The sequence below is a fragment of the Oryzias latipes genome, chromosome 13, assembly GCF_053564925.1.
Source record: "Oryzias latipes strain Hd-rR chromosome 13, Olatipes_Hd-rR_3.1".
NCBI classification, from domain to species: domain Eukaryota; kingdom Metazoa; phylum Chordata; class Actinopteri; order Beloniformes; family Adrianichthyidae; genus Oryzias; species Oryzias latipes.
This window is the reverse complement of record NC_136249.1, coordinates 13,230,819-13,258,319: the sequence shown is the minus strand read 5'-3', so window position 1 is coordinate 13,258,319 and position 27,501 is coordinate 13,230,819. Positions and strand designations below refer to the sequence as shown.

The window sequence follows — 27,501 nt, the reverse complement described above, 5'->3', positions numbered from 1 at the left end:
CCGTCACCGATCCTTACTCTTCAAAGACACTTCTGAAACATTTCTTATTCTTTGTAAAATGTTTATTAAAGAACATTGAAATATTGCTTAACTTAAAGAGGTTTACTTTTCAGAGCAATAGACTGTACTGTAGCGTACTTTATAACACACACTATAGGCCGATTCATCCGTCATTCGTTCATCTAGATTATAATTATTCTCCGCATTTATTTTTCTCAGAGTTTCAGGATATTTTCCGGCTCCTGAGTCAGCTGATGCCATTTCTCCTTTTAAGGGCACACACTGAGGTTGGTAGCGATTCAGGAACCGCTGGAAATAGCTGTGAAATTCTATATTCTTTAGCAGCCAGTAAGGAAACTGACGGGCCGGCGTCCTGTTCATCTCTGCTCTCCTCCTCAGAAATGCCTGCAGCACCTGCTTTGGATGCAAAAGTCTCATACAAGCGTCTTGAGCTGTTTGAGTTTTTGTGATGAACCGGAGGAGTCACGTGACTGAAAATATAAATCGGCAAATACATGAAATATTGCATATTGAAACCCGAATAAGCGGGGGTGGGGCACTGTATATGTTATCTATAGATTGCATTTAGGGAATTTAGTGACTAATGAAACAAAACATAACAAAAAGACAAAAAAAGGACATAACACAGGACAAACTGATTTAGATATCTACAACAACTTTAATTGGAAACTATTACTCAAGATGTGCCAATATATGACCAAAAATAATTAAATTGTTTTCTTTGTTGTGTTTGTGATTCTAGATTGATGAAACTTTTTCATCTTTGCACACTTTCCAGCATCATAGTCACTTCTGACAGTGTCATAAGGTGGACTACACGAGGTCCTCTGACATTGTTCTCGCACACAGGTTGTCCAAGGGGCTATTTTGGGCAGCACTGCAAAGCAAAGTGCAAATGCCCCAACAATGGACCTTGCCACCGGTTACATGGAGCTTGCCTCTGCTCCCCTGGGTTTTACGGTCGTTTTTGCCATCTTGGTAAGTAAGTGGAAAGTTAAGCAATGTAGCAGATGCTGCACATTATTGATCACATTAAATGCTTTTAATTTATAGCGATTACCATTGTTACAGGGTTAATACTGTTAAATAAAATATCAAGCTGGATAAGTTAATGTTAATATTATTTTGTACAAATTTTAAGTAATTTTCAGCTGAAAGTTTGGGTTTATGTCTGTCCATTTGTAATGGATAGATAGATGGACCAAAGGATGGCTGGGTGCATAAATTAATGGATGAATGAATTGACAGATGAATAGATGAATGAATGGATGATGGATCGTGGATGGATACTTAAATGGAGGGATGGATGGTAAATCTGAACATGGTAAATCCTGTCAGGGACAATAAAATCAATCTGAATCTGGCTAGATGAATGAATGGATGGATAACTGGATGGATAACTGGATGGATGGATAAATGGATATATAAATGGGGAGATAAATGGATGAATGAATGCATAAATGGAGGGAAGAGTAGGTGGATGGATGGATACATAAAAGGAGGAATGACGAGATGGATAGATGGATGAATGGATAAAGAAATGGAGGGAAGGGTAGTTGGCCTCTCCTTCAGTTTAAAGATCTACTCTGGTGCTTCACTCTCTGAACTTGGTCGTTTTGATGGTGGCACCAAATGGGAAGGAAGCTCTCTGGGAAGCCAGTATCCCTCCAGTTTTCCCTCAATGAGGTGTACCGCTAAAGCAAACTCCTCGTTGTCCAGCATGCCATCCCCATCTACATCAGACAACCTCCAGATGTGAGCAAGAACAGAGTTGGGGAGGAGGGTGGTAGTCATCCACTCTTTGACTTTGGTTCCACTAAGTTTCCCTTCGCGTGGACTTAGACTGTAGAATATCTCATCATATTTCGGCTTCCATTTCTCCACAACCCACTCATCAGAGTACATCTCGCTGCTGTCATCATCTCTTGGAAGTTCCTGAAATGGGTCTTTTTTGAAGTACTCACGTCTAAATGTCCCCAAAAACTCTCCATCCAACATGCCAGGCAGGGATTTTTTCCTTTCTTCTTGTTGTTGGAGCAAAGGAATCAAGCTGGCTATGTCAGTGGTGAGCAGTTGGTCCAAGGAAGACATTAGACTTGGTTTCAGTGTCTTGAACTTTGAGAAGTCCTGACCCAATAGTTTTTCCTGTAAAGGAGGATTACATTCAAGTAAGTCTTGTGCAATGCATTAAAGTAAATATAACATTCAGGCGTAAGATTTATGTTGAATTTCAAAAGCTTGTGTGACCTGCATCTTGGTGCAGTCAGGGAAGTCACCAGCTGGAACTTGATGCTGTTGCTGGATCTTGGTGAAGATTGCAGGGAGCTCGTAGATAAGATTGTCCCTCTTGTTTTCTTTACTAAAAAATGTTGGCATTTCTTGCTTCAGATAACTGATAATATGTGCGTGAGCCTAGAAAAAGAGCAGATCAGGCATTAGATCAACAGGCCATCAAATATGATGGAGCTAAAAGATGAGCCCTGGCCGTATTACCCTCACTAAGCGTGCCCTCTTAACCAGATCGTTCAGCTTACGCACTTTAGCATTGTGCGGCAGATTCCTTATGTCCTTCAGTAAGTCCTCCTCCTCCAGCTCTATGAGCTGAAAGTGGTCACATTTCTGTCTGGGCTGCGACCATAAAGATCCAATATAAACCCGCAAAATCTCAGGGGTTTGAAACACTTTCCCCAATGACCACATGAGGGCGCCATACACCCTCATAAGCTGTTGAGAGTCCACACTGTCTGCTTTGTTGAGAACCACACGCAGCTTGTCCTCGTAGCCGCAAAGAGCCCCGAAAGCGTGGGTGAGTTCATCCGAGAACTCTAGTTTATGTGCATCAAACAGCAGGATGATCCGATCCACACGCTCTGCAAACCAGCGCAGGACTGCTTGGAAGTCGTAGCCTGTGGGGCAGGAAGAAAAACAGGCTTTTCATCACCAGTGCATTAAAGACATCCCTGTAGTGCTTTCTAGTTTCAGGCCAACGTAGTTACACCCATCAAGAAAAAAAATGGTGCTGCTCGGTCGTTCACTGCTGATCTTCTCTATGCTGATCTGCAGTCAGTTTTCAACATGAATACACCAGACAAAAGATATGGAATAATTCTGAGACTGATAATCTGAAAGGCATTGTCCCAATATTATTAAGAGCCATTCTTTGAAGTAGGATCTTGCTGCAGCTTTTAGATTTTAAAGACCCACTTTTGTGAAAATTGTGGCAATTTTTCTGATGATGGATGATATGTATAAATAAAACTAAGTTTAAAATTGCATGTCAACGTATTTTTATTAAAATTGTTGTGAATCAGGAGCAGACAAAAAATACTATTTGAAAAAAGAGCACATTTGCAACAGAAAATATGCTTGGCAGGCCACGTGTAGACGACTAGAACCATGTACGTCTTTGTTTTCCTCATCTGAGCTGGAATCTGGCTCAAAACTGTACGGCTGGATGGAAACTCCAATATTGCTCACTATTTTTGTTGCACTGGTAATGAATGAATGAAAAATGAAAGGATGAATGAATGAATGGTAATTTTAGGTTGCAGGTGTGAAGGGCTTTAAGCTATCGGGTAAGAGCGTAAATAGAGATCTCTCAGCAAGGGTTTTTTCATTCAGCACCAACATTCCCGCCCATAATTCAGAGGTAAATTCTGCCATTCTGCAGAAACTATGTCCCTTAAAACGACACGTTTTGTGATTTTTGGTTAAAAACAGCATAATCATAATAAAAAAGGCCACTGGGAACACTTTGAAAATACATCAAAAGATGATCGGTGTGGGTCTATAGTGTGTGTTACAAGGTCGTATTTTTGTAAGAAAAAATACTTTTTTTAAATTAAAAGCTCAATAACCAAAACATTTTTTACTCAGTCTTTAGTTGATGAGGGAAATCCTGCTGGTAGTTCCAGCACTTTTCAGCATCTGTTGTGATAAGTAACCATGACAACACGACTATTGTTTACATTTCAGATTAGATTATTTCCAAAGTCCAAGTAATTCCTAAAATAAAGCAATAAATCAAGAAAAGATAAAGATGTACCCGGATGTTTAAACAATTCCTTTTCTCTGTCATCACTGCAAATGTGAAATGCTTTGGAAAAAGAAACCAAATAGATTAGCCTGGAGAGTTAATGAATTGGCTGATGGAACTCCTGGAATGCATGGCTTCATTTGGACTTGCTTGCAAGGACATGCAAACTTTAGACAAACATACAAATCTTTGTATTCTTAAATGAGTATTTCTACAATAATAGATTTTGGATTTTCTCCTAAAATTCTGTGGAGTCACCCCCTCCCACCTCGGCTCAGTTTTCGTTTTGCAGCTGTCAGGATGCCTGGAGTGTCGATTATGCTGATGTTTTCAAGGACTTTATTTGGCATCTGGACACACTTAAACCTGTGAAAAAAATACAAGTTTATCTATAGTACAAACACTGAGTTTGATCTGTTTTTCCTTAAATCGAAGATCAGAAGAAAGATTTTATGAATATTTTATGCATCTCTTTCCTTCTTTTTACCTGTTGAGAAATGAATTTCCAAATGGGTCCAGGTGGCGAAAGGGCTTTTTGGGGTCCATTGTGAGGGCATTCCCGGGGATGATTTTCTCCCCTGGTCCATACATGAGGGCAGTGAAGCAGTCAGTGGTTGGCTCTGGTCCCACTCTGCTACCAGGAAAGTCCTGCTCTATGAGATACCTGTGGACAAACAGGTTGGAGTGCTTGTCATTCTCCTTTCTGACCGACGTCCCACATGATCCCACATGTAACACAGTCTCTCTGTGAGACTTACCTGATGAAAGTTGTCTTTCCCGTCGAGTACTGACCCATCACCAACACCATTGGCTTGTTGTCAAAATCTGCATCCTCATAGCTCGGCGAGTGATAGTGATGGAAAGCGTAGTATTTCTCGATGGGTAGTAACCTTTTGTAGTAAAGGTTCTTCAGCTCCTCCGTCACCATGTTCACATCCTGGAGTATTTTAGGAGTTCTCCTAAACCTTCTTAAAGACATGATGGGAAAGCCTTGGTCTTGAATTGTTCTATGTGTAAACTGCTCAGGTTCAAACTTGCACAACTGAAATCATCCGATTCTCGCAGCTGTCTGCTCCATCCTGCAGTGGGACGTGGAGAGGGTGGAGAGGGCGTAACTGAAGCCTGCAGCTGCGTCAAACACAAGGCCAGCATCGAGAGGGACAGGGTGGGGTGCACTTCAAGCTTTGTTGATGACCAGGGACAATCTTGGCAAGAATCATCCGCAGTGATTATAGTTTCTGTAGTTTCCTTAGTTTGAGAAAAGGCTTTTTTTTCTTTATGGGTGGTGCTCCGTAAAGAAGATGAAGTTGAAAAAAAGGGGGAATATTTGGAGATAATTGGAAAAATTACCTAAACAGAAATCCGGTGTCATGAAAATATTTCAGATTTTATTGGCTCAACCTGGAATTTTTAGCTTATTTTTGCGCAAACCCTTAATAAACAAAGGCATTCAAGAGTTTTTATTCTCTTTATTTTCATTATACACAGTTCTGATGGTGCTTCACTGTCATAAATGGCCCTAAATCTGTAAATAACACACATATTTTCTGTATAATAGCACACGAGCATGAGAACATATCCAGCTCATGTTCCTTCATTTCCAATGATCTCATCTGCTCCTCAGTTTGTCCTAGGTGGACTCACGGAGCCGGCTGCTCCAAGGAATGCGACTGTGATCGAGAACATTCTGCTGGCTGTGACCCGAAAACGGGGAGCTGTTTCTGTAAGGCTGAATTCCAAGGCCCACAGTGTGACAGAGGTATGAGCAGCAAACACTTTACATTTGACCAACTCTGTCAAAACGGTCACATGAGCTGCACACCTCTGATTCCTGTTTTACATTGGCAGAAAGTTCCTGAAAAAGGTGAAGCAACTGTTGTTTAATGAAAAATTCCTTTTGAAATAACAGTATGGTGCAGAAAGACGCTTCATTTCAGTCAATGACTGCAGAAACCATTTTTTTTATTTAATAAACATTTCCTCAATATCTGTGCTCAGCCTCATGGTAATCCCTCAACCTGTTTGTCCTTCTTACAATCTAAAAGCTTGTGGTCCAGGCTTCTTTGGTGCTGGCTGTGAGCAGACATGTGACTGTCCAGGCGGAGGGTCATGTGACCCCACAACTGGAGCGTGCATCCAGAGGTGTCCTGCAGGCTTTCATGGGGATCGGTGCAAACTAAGTATGATCAAACGTTACATTAAGACAGATTTAAAGAAATTTTTACCTGCAAAAAATAAGACGAACATACAGAAATTAGATCTGAGACAGTTGGACAATGCTGTGAAGGCTCATTCATCGTAATCCTCGTCATCCTCATATGTTGTAAACTCACAGCTGATGTACTGTATGAAATCTTCCTCTCAGTTCAAGGTCACAAAGCACTCAAGAGCTTGTTGCTTTTCAACTTAGCATCAAAAACATGGCACTAGGATCCACACTGACTCGTGTTGACACGTGTGGCTGTTGTTTACATTCTTCATGATTGTACAAATGCCTTTCTGATGTCACAAAAACAAAGCTACACAAACAGTTATGGAGAAGTCACTGAATTTCACTACAGTCACTGCAAATGTTCAGGTTAGGACCCAAAAAGCAGGAGACCAGGATGTGACAAAAACATTCATTTTCTCAACCTGCTATAGGCCTTTCGGTTCAGGGGGATGGTTACACCCTGGACAGGTCACCAGTCTGTCACAGGGCACACAATCACTCACACACATGCACACATGCACAATTTAAAGCTGTGCTTCTCAAATAGTGGGGCGCAGTAGTAGCGGTTTTAGGCACAGGTAATACATGGATCATCATGTGCCTTTAGATTACTCAGCTCATGCTAATAATGTCATTCTTTATGAACTATTGTAGACATTTTGATGACGTGTCTTTATTTTCCATAAATGATTTCTTTGTCTGCCTGTCGTTTAGTTGGTGTCAGTATTTGACATAAAGACAGCAGGTAATGCAGGAAAACAGCTGCACTTTATGACATCATAAATAAACAATCCATCATTTAGAGAAAAAAAAACAATGTTTTTTACCTATTTCTTCAGAATAAAAACGTTAAATATATTGGTGCTGCTGTGTTAATGTTTCAGATCAATTTACATGTAATATTATTTATTGATTGAATTATTTTTCTCAGCATCAAAGGGTTCAGTTGGTCAAAATGTTTCTAGTTTAAATAAGGACTGACAGATATTTTTTATTTCAGGCACTTTAAGTTCCTTTTCTGTTTTAGACTAGAAAAGGGTTTCTGTGTGGCTAAACAAAGTTAACATTTGTTGAAAGTGGATTTATATTGCTTTTTTTTCTTTTGTTATTTTGTTATTTCTTACACAATTTTTATAGATACTAAGCTAATATATTGTCACCGCTGCAAGTTCGTGTGTGTGTGTGGGGGGGGATTTTCTTTTTTCTAGGGGGGCCTTGCAAAAAATAATTTAGAAGCACTGCTTTAGAGTAACCAATTAACTACTAAAGTATGTTTTTGGACTTTGGGAGGAAGTCGGAGTGCCTGGAGAAAACCCACTCATACACAGAAAGGTACCAGCTATAGGATTCGAACCAGGACCTCCTCCCTGTTAACCACTGCTCCACCTTGCACCCTGACGAAAACATAAAAGATTTCATACACTTAAACATAAATAAATTGAAACAAGAAATAAAGAAATAGAAATTTTTGTCTATGAGGATGCTGTGAGCGATAAGTCCTAGCGAACACTTATGACAGGTGAGACCCAAATATATTTTTTATTTTGCCAACTTCTGACACCTGTAGACTGCGCAAGCAGCCTATTAGTGCTGTTCAAGTGATAAGTGCATGTTCCTGTGTGCAACCCCCATATGGGTGCATGTGACCAAGGCCGTAAATGCACTGAGGATGATTAACTTTAATTAGAACATATGTGGTTTACTAGAAATTTGAACCTGAAATGACTGTGACAGAGGGAAACACACACTAAAACCAAGAAAACAGAAGTGCCAATGAACCACAGGAGAGAAACAATCCTCACACAAAAACACAATGTTGTTTTTCTCAAAGAAGCTTGCCCATTCATTTTTGATGCATTTAGAAGATGAATAGATGATTTTTCTGCATCAGTGGATATCCTCTTGTTTCAGTGAACCTCACAGACATGAGTGTTCCTGCACAGCATGACGTCTTTGTCTGTTTACCCTTTCAGTGGATAGAAGGTTCAAGCCTCTAAAGTGATATTCACCCAGGAGCATCTCAAACAACTGTCTTTGTGTGGTGAACTAAGATCCAGAAGAGAACTTTCCCTAAAACCACATAAAATATTGAATTAGTCAACTAAAACAAGATTATTTCTATTCGTTGGGGCTGAGGTACCGTTCAGTTCATGTCAGGGTTAATTTTCTTAATTTATTATTTTAGAGGCTACATGAACAAATTCTTATTTCTACTGCAACATGTCAGTTGTTAGATATTTACAAATTCTAATTAATGTACTTCTAATCAGCTTAATAAAATATTAGTAGTGCTTGTTAATGTCTTATAAAAAGTTTATTAAGGACTCTTTTTATAAAGCGTTACCAACATTTCTTCTTGCGGCCATATAGGTAAAGTTTAATGTTTTACCATCCCTGTTGTGCTGTTTATGCTTTGTCTTTGTGTTTCTCTCTTGCAAGCCTGTCAAATGGGAAACTACGGAGAAAACTGTGGCCTGACTTGTGAGTGCAGTGGAGCTCCGTGTGACCACATAACCGGACAGTGTCTCTGTCCTGCTGGGAAGACGGGAAGCTCATGCCAGGAAGGTATTTGTCTGCTACAGCGTCTTTTAAGAACAGTTTCCAGGAAGAACATGATTCCTTGAGCTCCAGTTTGAACTCTATATAGCCTTCCAGGATGGCTGTATCCGTAGTTTATGAGCACTTGTGGTTGCCGGCCTCTCTGGGTTTTTTTGCCACATCAAGTCAAAGCATGACATAAATGAAATTCTTAGATTCTTCGATTATTTCAACTCTTTTTATTGCTTTAAAGACTCACTCAGAGGATATCGTGTTTTTAACATGTTGTTGTGGAATTTTCTGACGACGAAGAAAATATTTACTGAAAAATGAATACAACTATATTCTAGAAAACAACACAGGTTTCATGATTATGACTAAAAATTGCATAATCATCAATAAAAGACCACTTGAAATGCTTTTTAAATAAATCAAAAGATGATTGGAGTGAGTCTTTAAGGGCTTTGCTGAGAGTAAACCAATATTAGTGGCTTATTGCTCAGCTAATCTGAAGGACACTTTCTCCTTCCTAGACTGCCCTGATGGATTCTGGGGGTTGAAGTGCCATTATTCGTGTCCTATTTGCGAGAACAGCAGCTCCTGCAACAAGAAAACTGGTTTGTGTGACTGCAAGTCAGGATTCATGGGAAAACGCTGCCAAAAAGGTGAGTTCATTTGGAGTTTTCTGGGAATTTTACAGATAAAAATTTAACTGATATCATGAATAAATGTTCTCAACTCAAATGGATTTTTTCAGTGTAAAAAATCTTACAGTTAATTAGTTTAATTAGAAAAAAATCAGGTATAAGTCAAAATTCAATTACTTTTGTAATAGTTTACATTTAATTTTGCCAGGAATTCAATGATTAGCAATGCCGTGCAATTGTTTCAATTTTCCACACAAAATATAAAGGTGTTACATGTTTTTTTTGTGTGTTTAAAAACTTTTTCTGAAAAATGTTTTCCAAAAAATCTGCCTGTTCTGCTGTCTGCAGAGTGTCCAGCAGGTTACTATGGCCCAGGCTGCATGAATCCCTGTTACTGCCCCCCTGATTCCAGATGTGATGCACAGAATGGACACTGCCACTGCCCTCCAGGCAAACGAGGCCATGACTGTGTAACATGTAAGAGCGTCTTTGGAAGTTAGATACAATAGAAAACACAAAAACAAACAGAAAAATGAAGACAGAATGTTTTGAGCCCTCCTTGTCTTGCTTTAGTGTGTGAACCTGGATTCTGGGGTCAAAGCTGTGTGAATAGATGCCAGTGCCAGGGTCCCTCTGTGGGCTGTGATCCAGTGGACGGCCGGTGTGTGTGTGAAGCAGGATACAGCGGAGACCTCTGTGAAAAGAGTAAGTGAACATTTTAAGCGGAAAACCAGATTTTGAAAACACATTTGGTGAGTGCTGCCACTCAGGGGTTAGTGGGCTTATTGCATTGTTTAAGGTGAAAGGTTTTTAATTTTTACAAAATGTTTGAATTACAATACATTTTAAAATTATACCTTTTTAGACAGTTGATATTTCTTACATTTTAATATTTACTTAGCAATCAGAAATACATTTTTAGTATTTTCTTTTGTCTCTCTGTTGTATTTTTTTTGTAAAGCAATGCTTTACATTGTCATTATTCCAGATAATTTTAATTATGTTCAGTTTGATATATCCTATCGATCTATTGATCGATCGATCAAGTCTGTCTGTCTGTCTGTCTGTTTGTCAAAAATCTGAATCATTTGTTAATTATATTTTGTCCATGCATACCAAATGTATTTTCACATTGGACTTATTAACCAATCGCATTTCAGGTGTCCTTTGTTGCCAGGCAGGCTAAGGACCTTCACTTCTGTGGTCCTGTGAAGCAAAATCAATGTCGGTCATTCATTTCTTTCAACCAATCAGATTTTGATTTGGTGTCAGCAGGGCCTTCTAGCAGGCTTAGACAACATCACAGTATTCAGACCTTCTGATTGGATAGAAGTTTTAGGAAGTCACGTGCAGCCTTGTCCAGTTTGACACAAAGCCACGGAGCACTTTTTGATCCATCTCAGTTAAAAACAGAGCTGACTGTAATGTACACCATGGAGGATTTGCAGGAAAATCTCCCACTGATCTTCTTGACTTCCTTCATCAGAAAAATTTGAGTGAATCATGAAGCAGCTGTACAGATTTGTGTGTTTGGCGCTGACCATCCTTGTGTCCACCGCGTCTGTCAAGCGGACATTTTCGCCTCTAAAGCAAATTAAAACCTAAACAGAAACACAACTGGACAGACTCGGCTCTCAGCACTGGCCTTGATGGAATAAAACAGGACTTCTTGATGGAACTGAAGCGTTATAATCTACAAGACAGGGTGATCGAACTGTTTTTGAGGAAAGAGAGGAGGATGGATCTTGTCTTCAAATAATCTGATTTTGTTGATGAGTGAAATGATAAATATCATAATAAAAAATATTCCAAATGATTGGTTTCAATGTTTTTTGCTGGCTGTGGTTGCATAATGAGATTTGTTTACTGTTTTGTTTATTCAGTTTATTTAGAGGCCTAAAAATGGTTAAAGCGGGGTTGAGTGATTCAGACGTAGCACCACTGAAGGCCCCAGGTGTGCAATGCACGGTTCCCCACTGTTTGTGCATTAAAATGTGGAGTTATTGTCAAACTTAACCTGTCCAAACTTAACTTTTATAGTGTTGAATATATTAGTTAACTATAACTAAACTGAACATTAAGCTTTAACCTTGTTGCAGTTTGTTTCCATTTTTTCTGTTTTCAAGGGTTCAGGGTTAAGAACACTTTTGGAAAATGCTGGTTAATATGCACCCGTGTGTGTGTGTGTCTTTGGTGATGCCTGCAGGTTGTGTGAATGGCAGTTATGGTCCAGGCTGTTCTCAGCGGTGCCAGTGTCAGAACGGAGCGCTCTGTGACCATGTCAGCGGAGCCTGCACATGCTCCCCTGGATTCACTGGAACATTCTGTGAAAGAAGTAAGATTTTACTATCTCTTATCATTAAATTATTTTAAAAAATTCAGATTTTTGGTTATTTTATTTAGAATTATAATTAATGAAATGCCGGTGACAGAATGGCGACCTGTCCAGGGTGGCCCCTGCCTTTGCCCACAAGTGGCCGAGATAGGCTCCGGCAGCCCCGTGACCCCGAAAGGGAATAAACGGAAGAAGATGAATTAATTAATTAATGAAATGCAACTTATAAGTGTCAAAAAAAGGTTCATTATGTTTTCTGAATTTTGGTGTTGTTAGTACCCTAGACATTGGGATTTACAACTTATTTTCTTATAGTTTTTTTTTTTTTTTTTACAGAAATAAGCTAAAGAATATTTAAAAAAAAAAGAAAATAACAATTTATATTTAAGGAAATTATTAAAAAAAGTATGATCAATTTTTTGACAAGATTCAAGTTGTCAAATAGATCATTTTTACATTCATTGTGCATTTTGACTGAAATTATAACCTTGCCCAACTCAAATTCTCCAAAAATGATGGATGCAGTTCAACCTGTTTTCCACTAAGGGGCGGTGCAGGACATGTTACAAATGTACTCGTTTGTAGTTCCAGTAAATCTCAATAAATGCTCAGTAAATCACCAGATTGCCAGTATGATGTCATGACTCACACCGTTTTAAAACAAAACAAATCATTAGCTGTAATTTGCACATGTCATTATGGGATGGATCTGTGTGTCTTTGCCATGACAACCCCTTCCTGAAACCATTTTTGTCACTATTTTTATTATGTGCAACATTCAAAATTCAGAAGTATTGATAAATTTGCACTTAGTTGTAGTCTTTGACTTGATTTGAACTCCATCTTAAGGATTGTTCAATATTTCCTTGTTCATTCTACCTCTGTAGTAAACAGAAATCATGTCAGGGTCTCCGCGAGAACGGAGAACGGAGCCTCACATCTCTTGTCAAAACAGCCTAATGAACTCTCATGCAGCCGTCACTCTGATTGGACATTGGCGTGAAAACAGGACTATCATTTCTGTCGGTTCCCTCAAACAGAGGCGTCTAGTTTCTCAGGTTTCTGCTGGGCCTCTTCCTTCAGCAGGAATCAGGAACAGGCCTAAACGGTGAAAAGATCCAGATCTGTGTAGTTCATCTGCTACACGGGGTTGAGATGGAAAGTGGTGCTTCTGTGGAACTATGCCCGTGTGATTCTCATCCTCGTCATGGGATTTTCTGCTCTTAATAACAAAAGTAACAGATTCAACAGGACTTAGATGGCGTTGCTTTTCACAGGCATGTTGCTGGCAGGGTTGCTTAACATTTGACTTAACTAGAGGAAACAGGCTTTTGTGCTGACATGGGGAGCTCCTTCCTCAACCTGAATCATGCAGTTTGTTGTCTTTGATGTTTGCCCAGCGGAAAAAGGCTTTTGAGTGTTTTGTTGTGGTTGTTTAGTTGTCAGTTGCCGATTTGTGTTGTGCGTCCTGCCCGTCCGCTCTCTTTCTGCAGCGCTGGCTGTGTGGTCCCTCGGACCAGCTTTACGGGCTGATACCAGCGGCTCTTACGCAAGCAGGGATGTGGAAACAATCCCCCTGTTTTTAAAGAGCTCATTTAGTCTCAAAACGCAGTCTTTCAGTGACCGCACAGTGTGTGCTTGTTAATGTGCATGCGGTGTGAAACAATTAATTCTTAGCCATAAACAAAGGCATAATCAGAGGGCAGAGTGCTCATCTACCAGCTCCAGCAGACAATGTGTTAATATCAGATGACAGATTGCTTCTCTGATGTGATTATGGAAATTAGCTGCCCCCTGCTGGCACGCACAAATAATATGTCATTCTGAATACCTGAAGATTTAAAGCGGCAGAAAGACTGCTTGCTGCAGCATTCTGCTTTTTACATCAATGATTTGTTGAGCCACTGGTACATAAAATGAAAGTTTTTTTTCCCCTGCAGGACAAGCTGGCCCAGCTTGTTGCCATGGCGTCAGTAAGCACAACCCTAACAATAAACAACAGACAATAAATGAATGACAGTGAGTTAATGTACGGCTGTATTAAGATGACAGAATTCTCAGTGGGCTAACGCTAATAACATTGCAGCCTGACCACAACAGAGGCAGGCGGGGACGTCATGCTGTCAGCGTGGGAACGCCGTGATGGTGGAGCCAGAAGCTGCTGAAAAGGAATGATACTTTATCCAATTTGAGGTTTTGAAGCAGAAAGTGAGAAGGGTGCAGCAGTCTGAACTGGAACTGGAACAGGAGCGGGATAGGATGGGATGCAATAACTAAGTACTGATGCCTTTAGGAAAACGCAAACTACAAAAGACCCACTTTGATGAAACTGTAGGTTTTGGTGTTTTTAGCCTGACCTTGTGGCATTTTGGGGGACAAAAATTAAGTTCAAAATTGCGTATTTTGCGTAAATTGAGTATTTTTTCTTTCAAATCCTTGTGAATCAGGAGCAGACGAAAAATATGCAGGATGGGTCAAAAGCTCCCTGCTCTGCTCCATTCTGATGCATCCACTTGCAGACAAATAGATCCATGTACGTCTTTGTTTTCCTTGCCAGAGCTGGCGTCTGAAACTTGTACGGCTGGATAGCTCCAATATTGCTCGCCATTTTTGTTTTCCTGCTAGTGTTAGGTTGGGGGGTGTTAGGGGCTGTAAGCTAACAGTGGAAACAGACGGGTGACGTGAAGAGGAGGCGGGTTCGGCAACCGTCCCGCCCACAACTCAGAGGTACATTTCTGAAGAACTACAGATGCACTGCAGGAACTACTGTATGTCATAGGAAACAATGCAGATTTTTTTTATTTTGGCTAAAAACATAATAATGATAATTAAAAGACCACTGGAAACACTTTTAAAATAGATCAAAAGATGATTAGAGTGGAACTTTAAAAAAAATTACAGATTGTTTAGCAAAGAATCCAATTCCAACTCCAAAAAGACGAGGCTCCTGGAAAGCAACACTGGCACCATTCAGCTGCCAAAAAATATGGTTAGTGTGAGAAAAACAGATATATTTGTAGTTTTTACTAAACAAAAACTAATAACGAGTTTTTGTTTAGCAAAGGGAAGCTATCATCCAAGTGATTAAATTAAAAGATCCAAAAAATAACACCAAACAGTCAGTATTTCTTGCTCTGGTGAAGTCATACATAGACAATATTTACAGCCAGGCTTTGGAAAGGCTTATTCATCCCAAAGCCTCAAGCTAACTACTTTTGGCGAGGTTTCATGGTGTTTACCAAACTGTGAGTATTCCATGACCAGACACAGACTTTAACAGTCAATGTGCTCTACCTAAGAATGGGAAACAGACCCTAACAGTGGCATCTCTCTACATCAGCAGCTGTTCAGTCGGTTTATGTGTGCAGCACAGTAACCAGGCCCTTTTGTTTTGTGTTGGTGGGGCCTGCGTGCACAGCAGGTGCTCCATTTACCAGCTCTGTGTGCCCCCTCAGCCCCAAAAGGGAACGGGTGGCTATAAACTTTGATGTGGCCCAGATCCACTGCACATGTGTGGGGAAGGAACGCGCTTAACGAACGCAGCCGCCCTGCCGCAGCCGCAGCGTGGGGCTGCAATTTGATATCGGCATTTCTGGGGAGGTGGCAAGCCCGAGAGAGAAAGTAGAGGAGTAGGAAGGTAAGATGAGGGGAACGGGGAAAGAAAGAACACAGCAAAAAAAAAAAAAAAAAGCTGGCATCCAAACTTTTCCTCTCCTCTTTTGTGAAGCTGCCAGTCCTAACCAGTCGGGTGTTTTATCTCGGCCCACAGTTTGCCCGGACGGCTTTTACGGTCTTGACTGTGGCCAGATGTGCGAGTGCAGGAATGGTGCCCGCTGCCACCACATCACAGGAGCCTGCCTGTGCACCGCTGGCTGGGCAGGACCACACTGCATTCTGGGTAATAGCAGCCACATCATTAAAACAGGGTGTGAGGGAGGCCCTCACTGCCGCCCATCACGACATCCTCTCCTTAAACCCTACTAGGATGTGTTTGTGAACAATTATCTCTATAATGAAACATTGCCAATGACTTTTTTAGAGATGGGCAAGGGAGGAGAAGCAAGGGACAACAGAGCCCTCTGGCATCCAGGGTTTAATTGAGGTCTATTCTGGATAAATGCACCCACATGCATGTAGAGATCAACATCAGGGGAGTGAAACCGAGGCTTGGAAGAGTCTTTTAGTAGCTAACCAATCAGTGTTCTCATGCTAAAGTTGCTTGAGGATTTCATGCCTTTGTTTTAATGAAGCCAGTGAAATGCCCACTAAAGATCTTACTCTGTCATTCTGCAACATATTCAAGCCTTTCCTCCTGCCACAGCCATTTTGTGGTTCTAACTACCAGCGCTAGAGTCAGCAGAAAGCCAGCAGCATGACTTAATGGTCCATCTCTGTCATTAGCGCATTTTCCTCTTTCTCCGATTCCAAATGTCACGCTGAACTTTGATCATTAATGAGAAGTTTGCAGAATGTCTGCTCAAAACCAGAATGTCTAAAAATTTATTTTTAGCCCAACTCTAATAGCATTGCACTAAAATGCTTGTGCGATTGAAGTGATTAGGGAGTGTGCAGAGGGCCTGGGTTGTTATGTTGTCATGCCTGTGTGTGTTTGATGTGGGAAGAATGCCCAGAAGGTCATTTTGGAGAGCAGTGCAGTCAGACCTGTGAGTGTCAGAACGGGGGCAGGTGCGACCACGTCACCGGGCGATGCAGCTGCACGGCCGGATGGCAGGACTCAGCTGCCACCTGCGTGGGCATCTCATCACCGTCTATGGCAATGCATGACTAACTTCATATAAAAATGCTCTGTTTTATAGGTTTTTTATTTTTTATTTTCTGTGCTGGTAGCTTACACTGGTGGATTTCTGTTCAGAAAAAGCATTAGTCAGCAGACTGTCAAAACCTATCAGACTCAGAAAACCTTCTCAGGACTTATGAAGAACATAAGTGGCAGTTTGTGCAAACACAAGCAGTGATCACATATAGCGTTGGCTGTTAAAGGGTGTTTGAAATGTACAGAAACATTTGACTTGAATATTGATGTGGAAAATAAATATTTGTTATGAGTAAAAGTGCCTGTTGGAGCTCCGAGCCCCTAAAATGCATAGAAAACCATACTATCATTATATCAGTCCATCTATCCATTTATCTATCCTCTCCTTCCATCTATTTGAGATGTCCATAAAGTTTTATGTGACTGCTTTTCCTTACAATGGACTCTGCACTTACCAAACTTAGGATTGAACCTAGCAGGACACCGTTGAGACTGCATTTATCTTTTTTTTCTGTCTGCCTGTCTTTCTGTCTGTCCATTCTTACTGTTTTTTGCATGCTACTTTTTGTGTTTTTGTGTTTGATGTGAGGTTTTTTGTCATTTTCTATCTCCAAAGTTAATTGTATAGTTTTGCGGATTTGGGTGGGCAGTCTCTGCATTTAGGCGGGCATTGTCCCCCCCTTGCCAATGTCTAAATGTCTATATCTGGCCTTAGTTGGAGCCTAACACAGAAATTTTTTTTGTCCAATTTACAATATTAGGCCTGTATTATTAAATAGAGAATCTGTATTTGCATACGTTTTTAATATTAGATTGGATTTGGATTTGTTGGTTCTTGACTCCTCCCACGAAATCTGGGCTCACCTATGGCCTCAGGTGTAGCTCTTCATAATTTTTTTTGAGACAGTGTGCGTGAGGAGGATAAATATTTTAGAAACCACAAATCCTTGTAACTTTTGCTGTTCAAATAAAATCCTTTTTTTTTTTTTATAAATAGGAAGTCAACAAGTGTTATGTCCAATTTCAGTTGGAACTCACCCTCCTCTCACCAGGGCTGTTGTGGCCACAACAGTGCCATCAGAAGAAGCATCCTATATGTGCACCTAAAAATAGAAATGTAGGGGCCAAAACTAGAAATTTATAGCTGGATAGATAATGTCTGATGTCAGGAGAGCTCTGTCAATCAGGTGATTTTATCCAGTAAATTATCTACAAATGATAAATGGTGACGTTGCAGCTCTAAGGGATGTTGAGCGGGGGGGTCTTGTGTTATGTCTGAAGGTTGTTCAAAGGGGAGGGCTATGAGAAGAGGTGCGACTTTGTCCACGACTGGAGTTGCCACAATGTGACAGGCTGCTGTGAGTGTGTGCCAGGCTGTAGAGGGGCCAGGTGTGACACACCTGCAATAGAGTGAAAATGACAGAACGTTAGTCTAAGGGCGAATGGGAGTCTGAACGTGTGTATCCACTGTCGGTATGCCTCTATGGGTTTTACAACAGTTTCTGCGCCTGGAGGTGCCACTGCGAGCCTGGGATGTCCTGCTACCATCAAACTGGATCTTGTAGCTGCCCAGCTGGAGTTATTGGGCCTGGCTGTGAAGAAAGTAAAGCCTTAATTACAACTGCCCCTATGGGTAGAAGCGAGCTGTGCGAGGGTGAAGAAGGTGAAACCATTCACTGTATATAGGAACTGGACAGAGAAAGTGTGACATCACCGATTGAAAATGGCTTATTTATGACCCCAGCAGAATGAAATCAGTCGCCATTTTTCTCAATATGGAAGCTGCCATATTGGAGCCAGATGACGTCAGTGAGTAGTGATTGTTCCGAATCAGTCTGAGTAATCCTTTCTATGGCAACCCCTCCTGCCAATCAAGAGTGAGCTTGTTGGAAGTCCCCAACCCTACCACTTGAAAGTGGGCTACACAAAATCTGTCCAACGTTTCGAACGTTTAGTGTTGGACCACACTTTTATTAAGGCATTTGATTGGTCAGTTTATAACTATCACTACAGAAAAAATATAATGAAAAAAGTAGGATTAGCAAAATGTGTTCAAAGAAGGTCTCAGAGCAAGAATATTTATTGGTAAATGGTAAATGGTGTATACTTATACTCTTCTGACAAATAGAATGACTGAGTTATAGCTGTTTATTTTTCTATGGAAGTCTACAGAAAAACAGTACTTTCTGCTTTGAGGTTCCTGGAGAGGAGGGCTCACTCAGTCCAGTTCTCACGTACAATCAATGGGTGAAACATCAACGGTGAAACGGCCTTCTAATTTTTTTCAACTCCCCCAAATCTTGTAGACTGCAAAGAACAGCCTGTTAGTGCTGTTCATGTGAGAAGTACACCCTCTTTGGGGTCATACTTATGCATTTAGGCTGACTGTTAGAATTTAAGAAATTAGACAATCATAGTGTAGTTTGTGTGGGCATCCTACAGGCGTCCTACAAGCACTAACTGTATTTATCACGTGCACATTCCATGCGTGCCACATATGTGCTGTCAGTAAGGACCCAGTGTGTACACCTTTCTAACAACCAGCATAAGGAAAGCATTGCCTGTACGCCATAAGTGCAAGCAACTTACATTATCCTTAAGGCTATTTAATGACACACTTACCACATACAAAACAATGCTACGTTCCTTTTTCATTGTGTTTCTAGAGGTGACTGTACCAGCCTCAAGGGAACAGAAAGACACACCTGCGCTCTATTTAAGTTGCAGCCACTCTTCTCTATGACCTCTATAGGCTTGGACACCTGCAGCACCCATAGAAGTCAACCCCCACACGGGTACATGTTCTAAGGCGTAAGACGCTTTATCAGCAAAATCTTTGTCAATGCATTTGTAAAGCTTTATACGGCTTATAACTCTTTTTTTAATGCTTAGAAAGATCAGAACATCATTATTATCAGGACTATATGAGAATGTTTCATTATGTACACCATACCCTGTGATGCAGTACCCACAAACAGCTTCAACACTCAGCACTTCACTGCTCCTTCTACCCCTTTCCAGCCTCAGCTCCCTTCCTCTCCTCCCCAGACATCTGATAAATGTTACACACTGCTTGCCAAGTAAAACAGAAGGCATTGTTTTTGTCTCCTCAGCGGCGGATAAGGGCTTTTGGAAGGCAGACATGCATAATGACAGCGCCGTAATTGCCTCTTTAGTCTGGAGTCCTTTCTTATCTGTCCCCCACGCTGCCTGCCGCTGTCTGACTGAGGAGCTGAGTGCTACAGTCTCACCCAAAAGCATGTTTGCTTCACAGATCTTGGTCGCAGTGACTTGAGTGTTGAGGGGCTTCATTCATTTCATGCGATGAATGTAAAGGGGTGTGTGAAAGAATGTTCCTTTCGTGTCCGCCTGGGTTCGGACACGAGGGAAAGTTGTTGGAAGTGTTGATTTTGTGAGCAAATGTCCCATTTTGTTCACAGAATTATCTGTGGGAGGAAAGAGAAATGGTATGTCCTTATTCCCACAAACTGCTTAGTCTGTGTCCCATTAGGAAATAAACTGAAAAACTATGCATCAGGTCATGATGGGAAAGTGTGACACTTTTTTTGGAACGGCAAAAGCTAGAAATTGAGAAATAAAAAAAATTCTGCTTTCCAAGCAACACGTTTCTGAGTTTTTTGCTAATATGTGTGTTTGGTTAATGCCTCCGTTTGTGTCCCCCTAGTCTGTCTCGCTGGCACGTTTGGACAGAACTGCAGCCGGCTTTGCCAGTGCACTGAACTCCATGACTGGTGCCATCCAGTGACGGGCACATGCAGCTGCTCACCTGGATATTATGGGAAACGCTGTGAACTTCGTAAGCATTCTGTCACTTTTTCCAAAATGTTCTGTTGTCTAGAAAACAGACAATCTTTAGGTTATAAGAAGCTACTAAAAACAAAAGGCTGAAAGAGTTAACACCTTAACCCTTGTGCTATCCTAGGCACTTTAACATTGGGAGTTGGGTCATCTAGACCCACTAGACAGTGCTCTGAACCTTTTTCTTCAATGATTTGTGATCTTCAACGGTGTCCATGGATTACATGAAATCTTTCCACCTTTATCCACCTTTGTCATGGTAGGGAGAACACATCAATATAAGGGTGGGGTCATCTGAGATAGAACAAGGGCTAGACACAGCGGCAGCTCATCTCATTCAGACATTCAGTTACTTAAGGTCATTTAGGCTGCATTTGGAACACGGAATGAGTGACCCCTCCTCCCTGGAGTTCCAAACAGGAAGTACCCACAGGCTCCAGGAAGCTGAAATCCCTTATTAGACTTATACAGAGAATAAACAGTTATTACTTAGTCGTTCTAATTTCCAGAAGTCTTGCTCTGATACCTTTTATAACCTGTTCTTGACAATCCTACTTTTTTTTCTTGATAGTCTTTTCTGTAGTGCAAGTTATTCAAGTTATAAACTGACCAATATAATGCCTCAATACAAGTAGCCTCCAGGACTCCACGTCAAATGTTCAACACGCACGCAACTTAATATTCAAGCCTTATCTGTGTAACTGTTTTTCTGCAAATCTGTATTTTTTTTGCCTTATCAATTCTTAGGATTACTTGTAACACACTTTCTGGGAAATGATGGATGCCAAAAAATGAACAAAAGGAGAAGAAAGATTGAATGCAATTGTAGATGTTCACATATTTCTGTTTTCTTTATGTGAATGTATTATGCAGGTACTTTTCTGTATTTTGTGTAGCCCGCTTTCAAGTGGTAGGGGAGTGGACTTTCCATTAAAACAATGGCTCAGACAGAGTCGGATCAATCACTGCTTAATGACGACGTCTGGCTCCAAAATGGGATAAAAACAAAAACAAAGGAATTGACATTATTTAGTTGGGGCTAGAATTAAACCATTTTCGATAGGTGACGCCACACTCGCTCAGTCCAGATCTCATTTACAGCTTGGAAGTCAAAGTACCATACAAAAAGTTGCACATGCATGACAAGACGGCTGCTTGGATAAGAGCCAGAAATTCCTGCTTCAAAGGAACATTTTATTTCATTTCAGTTTGATTCAAATCAGTTTAATAAAATGTCAACAATAAAGAAAGAGAAAGGGCAGTGCTGCAACAGAAATGATAAACATGGCGGTTATTAGCAGTAAAAAAAAAGATTGTTTAGATTGATCGTACTGTTTGTGTTGTTGCTTTCTTGACTGTGTATATTAAAGTGCTCTCTTCTCAGATATGCAAGACATTGCAAGTGCAAAAGAAACTTTTTCTTAGTCAATACAACATGTTCTGAGTGTAGCATTTAGCTGCAGCCATCACACCATAAAAAGGCTTTCTGCAATTAGGAAATAACCAATCTTAAACATTAAAGTAAAACTTATTACTTTGGCATATCTTCAGATCAATAGTCCCACATGCTTTTTAACATAAAAAGTAATTATCCTTTGCAAATCTATAATCATTTACAAATTTGCTACATTTAGCAGGCTAACATCAGTAATAGTAGTGGTCTTTTAAGGTTCCATTCAGGAACGAACATGTTTAAACCAAATATATTACATTAAAAAATTACAATTTACACAGATTAAAAAAAATGTTCTAATGTTTAGACAGAGCCTTCAGGAATTATATTCACAATCATCAAAAATGATCACCTATTTCATAAGATAAGATTTAAAGTGAAAGGCAGTCAGCATAGGTTCTCACATGGAGTTGTTGGTCTTCAAATGCTGATGCAGAATGTTTTTTTTTTATCACGGCAGGTTATTGTACTGTATGACAGTTATTGGACTGTTTCTTTTTAACAGATACATGTAAAATTGACATTGAAATTAGTATAAATCACCTTGAACATTTTGATGTCTGAGTTCTGTTCTAAGATGTTATTTCTGTTCTTTTCAATTTGTTGGCTTTGCTCTTTGCTGAAATATCTATTATGTTTATATTTTGCTTGTTTTCAAGTTGGCAGAAATATTTTGCTATTAAAGTCTGTAAATCTGGCCTTTAAACCCAGATCTAACACTTAGCTTGAAAAACACTTTTGTCACTTCTAAGTTTATAACATTTTTTCATATTGTCCTGTTTTTCTGCTTCTTCTCCAGGATGCCCAGCGGGTTCTTTTGGACCAGGCTGTAAGTCCAGATGCAGTTGCATCAATGGAGGCTCTTGTGACTCGAGGACCGGGGCTTGTTACTGCTCCCCTGGTTACATTGGAGCTTACTGCAGCAGAAGTAGGTACAAAACGATGAGCTGGGTTGTAATCGATGAATCAACAGGGCCTATCAAATGTGGATGAATTCCTCATTAACTTTGGCATGTTTGTGTCACTAACTGTATTTCTGCAGGGTGTCCTCAGGGATATTATGGGAGGAACTGTGTCAAGCAGTGCTTCTGTGGAGAAGGTGGGCAGTGCAACCCAGCAACGGGGAGGTGTATTTGCGGCCCCGGCAGGATGGGGATGACCTGCCAACAAGGTAAAATTAGGCAGCAGTACTTATCATTTTGGTTTTTAACAATTAGTACATCTCCCGTTTTGTTTGTTTCTGAGGAAAAACACTGATGTTCCTGGGTAAATCTGACCCAGGATATATTTAGTTATACAAAAGAGTCATAAAATTAAAAGAATCCCCCCAGAAAAAAATGTAAATCCCATCATTAACTTCTTTATTAACCATCAAACAATATTAAGTTCAGGGATGTCCTTAACTGTTAACACATCATGGTGCAATGAGGATAATAAAGCATGTGCACACATATCTGCCCACACATGCATGTATGAGACAAAGGTGTCTCATAAAAACATAATAATAATAATAATAATAATGGATTGGATTTATCTGCGCTTTTCATGACACTCAAAGTGCTTACATTGTGTCCATTATTCATTCACTCCTCATTCATACTTGGTGATGGTAAGCTATGGTTGTAGCCACAGCTGCCCTGGGGCAGACTGACAGAGGCGTGGCTGCAACACAACAGTATTTGATTTTTCCTAGTGTTTTAAGCTTCTATTTTGACTGCCGGGCCAAATCGACCCAAAAGTAGCTTTGTATTTTGAATATGAAGGATGAATTGATAAATGCATATTCATATGGTTATTATTATGTTTATGTAATCACACTAAGTAAGTCAAGCAGATTTCTTTGTTATTATTATTACTGTTTATTTTTTTAATAATACTTTTTCCAACATAAAATTAACAAAAGTAAAAATAAAAGAAAAATACATGTCAACAGAGCTTAAACAACAAAAATAACAATAAATAATAAAATAAAATAATAAGAATGATTTCCAACAAAGCTTCTTAGTCAAAGTTTAGATTTTACTTTTTAAATTGGGTCAATTTGACCCAGCATATTGCAGGGTGGATAATAAACAGGATGTGGTTTTATGGTTGCACGTAATGTATTGGAGGTACACAAATGTGTGTGGTAAAATCAAGTTTAAGGTCAACACATCTGAAGGTCTGAAACAAAAAGTAATAACTGCTCAAATTTGAGGGAAGCTTTATCATGGATTTCAATCCAGACTTTTTAATTCACCCTTTTATCTTTTTACAGTTCTCGTGAGTAAACAGAGCCAGCGCTGAGGCTGACATGCATCATTTGGAACCACTGGCTCTAATGAGTTCTTTAGAAACTAGAGACCTCACCAGAGAGTGAGAAACAACCACCAAAACAAGGGTGTAGTTTTCAACGTTTTTCACTGTATATTTAAGGAACAAATTCTCCATTTCCTCAGAGTATAGTCTCTGATGATCACAGGGCTTTTATTCCCGGGAAACAGAGAAAGAGCCGAGCTTCTGTTATCTTCCCCCTTTATCAGCAATTCAGCTGAATTGCAAACAGGGGCTTTCCAGACTGCTAGCACTAAAAGTTCTCTCGTTAGCCTCCTCTATGTACTTGAATGCACCACCTCTTAAGTTCCTCTTGTTGAATGTTTACAGAAAACTATAAGTAGCTCATTCTCCGTGTTCCGTATCGCTGAATTTGGCAAGAAAGCAAATAAATAAACAGGGAAAAAAAATCAGCTTTTTGTTTTCCTGGGTTGAAATTACCCATAGAAACATGATTATTCTTTGATATCAGCGCCAAATTAGCCTACTTTGCCATCTCTGTAATGAGCTTTTGCTAAAATAAATTTAAGAGTGAGTAGAGCAGTGTGTGTATGTGTGTGATTGAGACAGATAGAGCACACACCCTTTGGTTTGATGGATGTTCAGTAAAGTCATCAGCTCTTGTCTTGTAATGGGGTTTTCCCAACATTTCTTCAGCATGTCCGAGGGGACGCTACGGCCCGCAGTGCAGGAACGCCTGCAGCTGTCAGAACGGGGCTTTATGTGATCCTGTTGATGGCTCTTGTAAGTGCGGACTGGGCTGGATTGGACCTCGCTGCGACACAGGTATTCTTTACCTCCCAAAGCCCCACAGTCCAGACTGCATTCTTTTTTCTTTTACTGGGAACTGGCTTTATCTTTGCGAATTAAGCTTTTCAGACAAAGTTTCCCCAAAAGAAGAAAAACTCTTGAAATTTGCAGCCCATTATCTTAACATACAGTCAACAAATGAAAATCCTTGCTGTGAAATCTTCTTTGAACATTATTAAAATTTGCAGTTATTTAAAAAATGTACTACCAGCAGTGCTGTCTCCAAACAACTGCAATTTGTTTTTTTACTGTGCATTAATTTTTGTCCCATACAAGTGGCACAGTGAGCTTCATCCAGTGTGGGTCCTTGGGAAAGAACCTTTGCGCTACTGCCTAACTATGTAGGCACAAGGTGGCCCAAGTCCCTGTGCCGGTGTAGGTACCATAACCGTTCGGCCTGGAACTTCCGTTGGGGGTCCTGGTACTTATGCTGACATCACATTATGTGATTGGCTATACGTTGGTCCGATGACGTGTCAGACAGTGATTGGTCTGGACAAATTACGATACTACCATAGAAGAAAATATTATGAAGTCTGTTGTAAACACACAGAGCTCCGACATCGAGCGAGATTGTTTTCTAAACTTGCCTTTAGTATTGTTATGATGATTATTATTAAATGAATGTTTGCTTATAGTTATTTTAATCCCTGCGCCCATTGGTTTATTATTGGCAGAACGGACCCAGAAGAACAACATTTAGCCGTGCTAACAACATTTTCAGCCATTGAACTTAAACTGGAATAACAACCGGATTGTGGCAAAATCTCTTTATAAAAATTACAAAGAATATTGTCAGACACAATTTATGACGGAAAATAACTTTAGGTTACAAAAAGGAACGTGAAATGAAAATTTGTGGAGCCCAAGCAGATCTCGACGCTACGTAGTTTGTCCAAGTGGGGATACCGTAGTGTGACGTTACCTTCAATCGAAAGGACCCTGAACGGAAGTTCCAGGCTGAACGGTTATGGTACCTACACCGGTCCCCAGCCCGGATAAAGCACAAGGTTGTGTCAGAAAGGGCATCCATCATAAAAATCTCTGCCTTACCACCTGTGCGAAACAGTGAAAGCTGATTTGCTGTGGTGATCCCTGAGGGGATATGCTGGAAGGTAAACAACAACATTTTTAGTCCCATATTTTGTTGCTAATTTGCAGATATTTTTGTTAAATGCATTTTGACATTAGGACTGGTTGCAAAAACACAGAAAGGATTCAATTTAGATTTCATTAAACTTGACTAAAGACAATTGTCATACAACTAGTTACATGAACTAAATAACAGTTAAAACTTGTTTATTAAGCAGTGACAATGTCCTGCAATAAATCTAACTGAAAGCAGTTTTTAGCTTGAAAAAAAGTTACTTTAAAGGACCTATATCATGAAAATCAACCTTTTAAAGCTTTAAAGTGGATTATAATTTTCATTCTTCATGAAAAACAACCCCAAACCTGTATTTTGATCGATTCACATATTTCTGAGTATTATTTTAACCCTTGTGCTATCTTAGAAAACCCCACCCTTACATTGACGTGTTCTCCCTACCACGTCCCTACTTATCCCTACAAAGGTGGATAAGAGTGAAGAGGATTTCATGTAATCCATGGACACCAGTGAAGATCACAAATCATTGAAGAAAAAGGTTCAGAGCACTGTCTTGTGGGGTCTAGATGACCCAACTCCCAATGTTAAAGTGCCTAGGATAGCACAAGGGTTAAAAACCCTCCCAATCTATGAAAACAAGTGGGTTCTCACATTGTGATGTCACAAAGTGGGGAACAGAAGAAACTGCGCTGGCAGCACCGCCCCCAGGCTAAAAATCACACACCCATACTTTTTCTGCTGAGCTAGCGGTGATCGCCAGGAGGCTTTCCTTTAATGTGCACAATCTGCACATCCATTTTTGCAAAGGCTTGGATGTTTGTTTTCGTGGGTAAAGCGCAGACACGCTGCCGAGGCCGACTCTAGGTTAATGCCAAGAAATGGGTGTCACCGACAAGGAGTGAAAGCCTGTGCCTCAGACATCGAGTCGTCTTACTTTCAGGTAAGAAAATGAGCTGCAAAAATAACTAATATTTCATTAAAATAGTATTTAGTGTGCCAAAGGTAATATATTATCATATACATGGATATCCTTCACTCTGAAAAGCATGATATATAGGCCATATAAAAGAAAATCATTTAAAGGAATTTAATTAATTGAAATTGATTTTTGAAGCAAAGATAGAGTTGATATCAATAAATCCATGTTTTAAACCCACTTTTAGTTCCCATCTTTCCTTCAGCACCATTTACATTTTTATTTAATTGAAAATGAACATTAGAGATTCTGTTATTACTTGCACAAATAACAGTTTTCTGGTTTTTGTAGCCTGTTCGCAGGGCAAGTATGGGCTGAATTGTGCAGAAGACTGTCAATGCCTCAACAATGGGACCTGTGATCGTTTTACAGGCAGCTGCAGCTGCGCTGCTGGGTACTATGGCTTCACCTGTCAACACAGTAAGCAGAACTTCGCTCTTATTAACAAAATTTAGTACT

At 40.1% G+C, this 27,501-nt stretch overlaps 2 protein-coding genes across 16 annotated transcripts in view; one reads left to right on the top strand and one right to left on the bottom strand.

The window, feature by feature from the left end:
* egfem1 (EGF-like and EMI domain containing 1) overlaps positions 1-27,501 on the top strand; it is a 62,389-nt gene that overhangs the window by 31,632 nt on the left and 3,256 nt on the right. For 7 of the 15 annotated variants that reach the window (XM_078956486.1, XM_020708408.3, XM_011482815.4 and 4 more), the window contains 14 exons: positions 871-999; positions 5,682-5,816; positions 6,103-6,237; positions 8,709-8,834; positions 9,341-9,472; positions 9,803-9,931; positions 10,028-10,159; positions 11,661-11,789; positions 15,559-15,687; positions 20,249-20,380; positions 22,635-22,763; positions 22,878-23,006; positions 24,806-24,934; positions 27,334-27,462. In XM_078956486.1, coding sequence (XP_078812612.1) covers positions 871-999; positions 5,682-5,816; positions 6,103-6,237; positions 8,709-8,834; positions 9,341-9,472; positions 9,803-9,931; positions 10,028-10,159; positions 11,661-11,789; positions 15,559-15,687; positions 20,249-20,380; positions 22,635-22,763; positions 22,878-23,006; positions 24,806-24,934; positions 27,334-27,462 — 1,824 coding nt within the window. Of the gene's footprint in view, positions 1-870; positions 1,000-5,681; positions 5,817-6,102; positions 6,238-8,708; positions 8,835-9,340; positions 9,473-9,802; positions 9,932-10,027; positions 10,160-11,660; positions 11,790-15,558; positions 15,688-20,248; positions 20,381-22,634; positions 22,764-22,877; positions 23,007-24,805; positions 24,935-25,896; positions 25,945-26,873; positions 27,030-27,333; positions 27,463-27,501 lie in introns of those variants that run through there. The other 8 variants (XM_078956488.1, XM_078956487.1, XR_013659609.1 and 5 more) reach the window with 7 other exon arrangements.
* LOC105355489 (EH domain-containing protein 2) lies at positions 47-5,155 on the bottom strand. Its single transcript, XM_011482813.4, has 6 exons — positions 4,816-5,155; positions 4,545-4,721; positions 4,326-4,423; positions 2,515-2,927; positions 2,269-2,433; positions 47-2,166 (listed from the first exon to the last, which is right to left on the bottom strand). The coding sequence occupies exons 1-6, from the start codon at positions 5,034-5,036 to the stop codon at positions 1,603-1,605; spliced, it is 1,638 nt and encodes a 545-aa protein (XP_011481115.1). The 5' UTR covers positions 5,037-5,155; the 3' UTR covers positions 47-1,602.

Excerpts from the sequence above, each read along its gene's own strand:
- LOC105355489 (XM_011482813.4), bottom strand. The coding sequence starts at position 5,036 with ATGTCTTTAAGAAGGTTTAGGAGAACTCCTAAAATACTCCAGGATGTG. Across the intron at positions 2,928-4,325 it reads AAAACGAAAACTGAGCCGAG|GCTACGACTTCCAAGCAGTC; the intron begins GTGGGAGGGGGT and ends CCTGCCCCACAG. Across the intron at positions 2,167-2,268 it reads CTGACTGCACCAAGATGCAG|GAAAAACTATTGGGTCAGGA; the intron begins GTCACACAAGCT and ends CCTCCTTTACAG.